Raw genomic sequence first — 6,563 nt, forward strand, 5'->3', positions numbered from 1 at the left:
TGGAATTTAGTTAATTATTTTGGGAAATAAACGCACTTAACGTAACATTTTTTTGATTCTTAGCTGTAAGTGACATGACTGGTGGGTCACCAATAATATTGAAACACCTTATTTCCTTACAAAAAATGCCACATCATTTATTTTGACTTGCGTATGGACGTGTTGGGACAATTGGAGCTCCTTTTCATAGTTTCCTTTCCTGGAAAGAAATACTAAATAAATGAAAAAAATATTATTTTTGTGTTAGAATATGATAATTAAATACTTGTGCTATTTATACTGAAGTTTATATTTTCTTTAATTTTCAAATGAAATTAAAATTTTCATGGTTTAAAATATATTTTTCAAATAAAAAAGTTTTTAATTGTTTTAGAATTCAGATCAAAATTGATGACTAGTATACAACACAAATATCCTAATAAAATGATGAGCAATCATACTAAACTAGTATTTAACACAAATATTATAATAAAATTATGAGCAATCATATTAGTTTATTCCTGAATTAACTCATATTTCAACTTAATTTTAATAAAAAAATATATATGCAATTACGAATTATTCACTCAAACTCTAAAATATTATTCTCATATTATATATTATTAATTATGTTCTGAAATTTAAAAAATAGAGTTTTATAATATGTGTGTAAATTTAGACGGAGAGAAAGGTGTTTTCCGTTCTTTTATTCATTTTCTTTTATCTACTAGTGACATCTAACAGTATTTTTAGTACAGTGTCACATGTCTTTATTATGCAGATCTATACGTATGAAAGTGTCAGAACTTCTCTCCATACCAGACGGCCATTTAATTATACTAACGCGCGTACGGACAAAACTGCAAAGTGACTGGATCTGTTATCTTTCATCACGTCACATCACCGGACTGGGTTTCTTCTTATTGAATCATCACGTCATATCACCGAATTGGATTTCTTCTTATTAAATCTGGACTCACGGATGATCCGATTTACCCCACACGTATGAACCAAAACTTAAAATATTGGACCCATCAATTAAAAAAGTTCCATACATTTTGAATCTAACTTGAACACAAATTTTAAAGTTTATCTCAATATCAGTGAGAAGCCAATCAACTTAGTATTTTTCGCGATGAGTAACCTAATACAATATGATATACACATATTAATTTATTTAATTAAATTAAATATAATAATTATAATAATATTATATATAATTAACCATATTAATTATACTATATTTTTTAAGACATGATTATTTTATAAAAAAAATTTAAATAAATTTTTATAAAATTATATAAAATTTATATTTTTTAAAATGATTTTTTAAATTAAAATAAAATAATTAAATTAAAATTTTATAAAATTTTTTATTTCAAACCAATAATTAGAGATTGAGTAGCAATAGATAAAATAACTTCAAAATTTTATTTAAAGAATCATCTATGAATTAATAGATATTCTTATATATCAAATAAAATGTATTTTAATTAATAATTAATTTTAGAATGTGTATATATAAGTAATATTATAAGAAAAAAATAAATTATATAGGATATATGTGCAACACATATATTTAAAAAATTAATTATAAATAAAAAATGCAAATAAACGAATAAATCTACGCAAGTGAACTGAATTACATAATTATTGGAAAAAGAAAAACTGAATTACATAATTTTATGTGGAATGACGTTAGGCATGTATTTATTACATTCCGTACAAAAATAAAATGAAAAAAAACGACAGCGTGCTATGGAGTCTGTGTGGGAAACAGCAGCACGTTGCTTCCTAGCTATTCGTGAAGTTTGTTAAGGCTATTCAGGTCATTTAATATAGCAGGGCAATGTAAGTATTAACCATGGACAAATTTGGAATTTTACAACAATAATTTATTATTAACGTTCTGCTTAAGAATCCTCCGGTTGTCTCTGCAAAATATGCCGCGTTTTGTTCGTTAAGCAACTGGAAAACCAGAGAGAAGAAGAGAGTTTCTCGAGGTAGAGTGAAAGAAGCGAGCGAAAATAATTGCTTTAGAGAGAGAGAGAGAGAGAGTGACAACAAGCTATCAAGTGAGAGTGAGCTCATATAATCAAGAGGTAATTATGTTACTTCAGTTTATTTTCATATATGGTTGATAATTACGTTTTTATTTTCATATTTGTTTCCTTTGATTTAGTTTTTAATTGGGTTACACAACATTTATTTCAAAAGTTATGGATATTTCTTAAAATATTAATTTGTGGGAACTCTTGGGTTTGTCTCTGATTGTTTAGAAAGTTTTGCTTTTCTCTATGAATTTTGTTCTTTAATCCTGTTTTTTCGGTGAATACTTGAGATTTTATTGATTTTCCTTTTTCTGGTTTTTACTCGGTGAAGTAGCTTTTGTTTGATCGTCAAGTCGTTGATGGTTTTTATGGATTCTGTACTTTTTGCTTGACTTTCAATCATCTTCAAGATCTAGAGGTCTTATGGCTATTTCTTTTGATGACTTTCCTGAGTTCCTTGGGGAAATTTCTTTTCTGGGATTGAGTTTCTCTGTTTTCTTCTTTAGTACTATTATTAATTGATTCGATTTGACTCGACTCTGAAGACGATTTTTGGCATTTTGGAATATTATGAAAGCTTTTTGCTGTTTTCGGAGGAATTGTGGATTCTTTCCTCCCCAACTCCTCGTTTCAATTAATTTCACTTATTCTGCTTGATGTTAATTGAGACTTAAGAGGTAAAATTGAACTTGCCCTGTTCATTTTTAATCAAATTTGAGCTACTCTCTCAGTAGCGGTCATATATTACTGTCAGAAGTAAATAATTTTGTCAACTGATTTTTTTTTTTTTTGGCTTGATTTCTGATATTGTTTTAAACTTGTTTGTGATACACATATTACTTATTTAATTTAGCAGTCTCTATATTGTTAAGATGCTGTACTAATGTGCTGAATCTGGAGCTTTTTTCTTTAAATGCAATCTCATCTGAAATATTCCGCTTGTGTGCTTTACAGATTGTTGCATTTGGTTTAAGAAAGGAAAGTTGAAGGTACCAATTCCTCCGTATACCTTGCAGAGTTAAGGTTTAATACATGGGTCCCTTATCAGAACCATTACCTGAGAGAAATCAAAATAAACCCTATGGAATTCAATTCATAGAATGCATAAAGAAAAAGAGACTTTCCTACAAAACCTGCCAAGCCATTGTCTTGATTGTAACTTTTTTCGCATACGCTAGCTACCATGCTGCTCGGAAAACCACGAGCATTGTTAAGAGTGCCCTTGATCCTCAATCGACTAGGGTGGGTTTGAAGTTCATTCCTTGGAGAATAACTTACTTAAGTGAACCAGAAGAAAGAAGATTTTCATGGGTACTTGGAGATGGTTGGGCTCCATTTAGTGGATCAGATGGCACAGCCTTGCTCGGTGAACTTGACCTTGCTTTTCTCTCTATTTATGCCATAGGAATGTATTTCTCTGGACATATAGGTGACAGGATGGATTTAAGGATCTTCTTGACAATTGGAATGATAGGAACCGGTGTATTTACTTCGCTCTTTGGTGTTGGTTACTGGGCAAATGTACATAACTTTTACTATTTTTTGATAATGCAAATGATTGCTGGTTTATTCCAATCAACTGGATGGCCTTCAGTTGTTGCTGTGGTCGGAGACTGGTTCGGGAAAAGCAAGAGAGGACTAATTATGGGCATATGGAATGCTCACACCTCAATTGGGAACATTTCAGGATCTTTGATTGCTTCTGCAATGTTGAGCTACGGATGGGGCTGGTCATTTGTCGTGCCTGGTTTCCTTATTGCTTTTATAGGCTTGATGGTTTTTCTAGTTCTTCCTGTTAGTCCTGATTCTGTTGGAATTGACAGACGTGAAGATGAGCTGCATGATCCAAGGAAAATTGGAGAGGAAGTTACAGAGCCTCTTTTAGGATCAGACTCCGAGGTTAAGGAGACAGCAGTTGGGTTCATTGAAGCATGGAAAATTCCGGGAGTTGCTCCATTTGCTCTTTGCCTTTTCTTTGCCAAATTGGTGGCTTACACGTTTCTCTACTGGCTTCCTTTCTACATTAGCCACACAGGTAATTTGGACTGCTGGCTTCTATAATTTCATGTTAAGCTTTAATTTGCAGTAAGGTAGAACATGCTGAACCGCTCATAAAATTTTGACCGCAGTTAAAAATTTAAACATCTGAGTGCATTGTGGATTGAATTCAGAGTGGTGCATTATGTCAGCTCTGCAGTTCAATAGTATTACACCTTCTCATTGACCTTTTCTCAAAAAAGTTTAAGGTTCATTTGTTTGCATCTGATGAAATTATGTGGTTAACCCTACTCAACCAGACAAAACTTTCAGATGCAATATTCATTGTTCTTATAGGTTTCTTTTCAGTATGTATTCATAAAAATGATGTGTGTATCTTGCAGCTATCGACGGCAAGTACTTATCGGATGGCACAGCTGGGAACTTATCAACATTGTTTGATGTAGGAGGGGTAATTGGAGGGATCTTAGCTGGACACATTTCTGATCGTCTAGATGCCAGAGCCATTACAGCTGCAAGCTTCATGTACTGCGCAATTCCTGCTCTCTTCTTTTACCGAAGCTATGGACATATTTCCCTGGGTGTAAATATTGCCCTTATGTTCATCACCGGCTTGTTTGTGAATGGGCCTTATGCTCTTATAACAACAGCTGTCTCGGCTGACTTGGGAACCCACAGTTCTTTGAAAGGGAACTCAAGGGCATTGGCAACCGTTACAGCAATTATAGATGGCACAGGTTCAGTTGGGGCTGCAATTGGACCTTTACTGACAGGTTATATTTCTGCTAAGAGCTGGAGTGCAGTTTTCACAATGCTAATGGCTGCAGCTTTAATTGCTGGTCTGCTTTTGACAAGACTTGTTGTGGCTGAAGTGGCTGCAAAAATTGCAGAATCAAGGTCTCAAACATCTGCACCATCAAGAACACCAGCAGTTCAGCTTGATGTGTGAGTTGGAGACAAGATGGTAGGGATTGTATTTGTGTCTGTTTTGTGTGATACTCAAAAGTATCTATGATCTCTGGTGCTTAAAATGATGAGGAAAAATCCTCTGATAGCGGTTGAAGATGGGAGAGGATGTTTTTATACCTTCTCCATGCTCTGTAGTTTAATAGGATAGATGGAAAGAAAACGAGAAGGGGTTGATCATGTCAATGTGTCTGTATGTACATTTTTACAGCAATTTAACTAATTAAACCATGACCTTGTTAATTCAGAGTTCTGTGCTGAATAATCTGAACATCGAATAATGTAAAAAATGTTTTCTGTAAAATAAAAGGATTATGAAAGACTGACTTAAGTGATTGCTTAAGGCATGGAATGCAAGAATGAAACAACAATACAACAAAATTAGCTGCAGCGGTCTGTTGAATTACCACCGATTACAAACTTGGTTTCACTGAATTGGGGTCAACAAACAAAAAGTTCTCAGGGGGCGTTGCAAATTGCTCGGATTCATTCTGCCAGGAACTGCCATGAGCAAATTGGCTTGCTTTTTATTTGTTTCAAGATTTTTTGTTGAAAATATCATCACTTTGTTATAATTTAAGAGGGGCGAAGAAATATCTTTTATGAGCAAATTTAAGAGGCAGCGTATAACCTTGGACTACGAGTATTAAATATTTGGACAGGGCTGCACATTGGACTACGGCATTTAATCACTCACGACACACAACTCGGGAAACATGTGTCCGAAAATGAAACACCTTAACGCCAAGACAAATAGAATTGTTTTGTGAAAGCTTAAAAGTTATATTAAGCTTCGGCATTTGGAATTTGGGTGGTCAACAATCTGAACGTCTGGTTCAGATTTAAATTTGAGGGAGATCAAAATCGGCTTCCTAAAGTGTTGGTTTTGGTTCAATTTCGCTTCAACTTTAATTAAATTCAATGCTTTTTTGCAATTTTTTCACCCAGCCATTAATATTAAGATAAAAGTTGTACGGGACATAAAACTTAAATTCTTTCTGAGTTTCTATAAATATTATAAGACCAAATTTACACATGAAGTTCATATATGTTAATAAGTTCAACATTTCACACAAATAAAAGCGCATACGTGTGCATAGTAATTAGAATATATATATTATATAATGAAATTCATTGATCTCTTAGTTTAAAAAATTATATTAAAAAATTATTTATAATTTAAAAAATCTATTAATTCATCATTTCATTAGTTTTAAGGGTTAAATATTTTATTATTTAATATATATAATATAAAAATTCATTAAAATTCTTTCATATTAAAAATATATAAATTTTTTATAATATTTAATGGTTAAAATTAATAAAAAATAAAAAATATAAATTTTTTAATATATTTTTTAAAATTAATGTATCAACTAATGTCTATAACTATAAAGATCAAACGATAATTATATATATATATATATATATATATATATAAAGGAGTCCATTAAAATCAGGAGTCCATATCAGAACCATTTACCACTTGGAATATTGTAGAGTGATAGGACACCAGTTGCAGCCTCAAAGTAGATACTGGATCATAGGTGGATGGATGGCAGCCACTAG

At 32.2% G+C, this 6,563-nt stretch overlaps 1 protein-coding gene across 1 annotated transcript; it reads left to right on the plus strand.

Annotated features, from left to right (window-relative positions):
- Positions 1 to 1,906: 1,906 nt before the first annotated feature.
- On the plus strand, positions 1,907 to 5,241 carry LOC110617575 (putative glycerol-3-phosphate transporter 1). The gene is made up of 3 exons (XM_021760453.2): positions 1,907 to 2,081; positions 2,985 to 4,065; positions 4,412 to 5,241. Exons 2-3 carry the CDS (start codon positions 3,063 to 3,065, stop codon positions 4,975 to 4,977), a joined length of 1,569 nt encoding a protein of 522 aa, XP_021616145.1. The 5' UTR covers positions 1,907 to 2,081; positions 2,985 to 3,062; the 3' UTR covers positions 4,978 to 5,241.
- Positions 5,242 to 6,563: the final 1,322 nt, after the last annotated feature.

The sequence above is a fragment of the Manihot esculenta genome, chromosome 6 (assembly GCF_001659605.2).
Source record: "Manihot esculenta cultivar AM560-2 chromosome 6, M.esculenta_v8, whole genome shotgun sequence".
Classification (NCBI taxonomy): domain Eukaryota; kingdom Viridiplantae; phylum Streptophyta; class Magnoliopsida; order Malpighiales; family Euphorbiaceae; genus Manihot; species Manihot esculenta.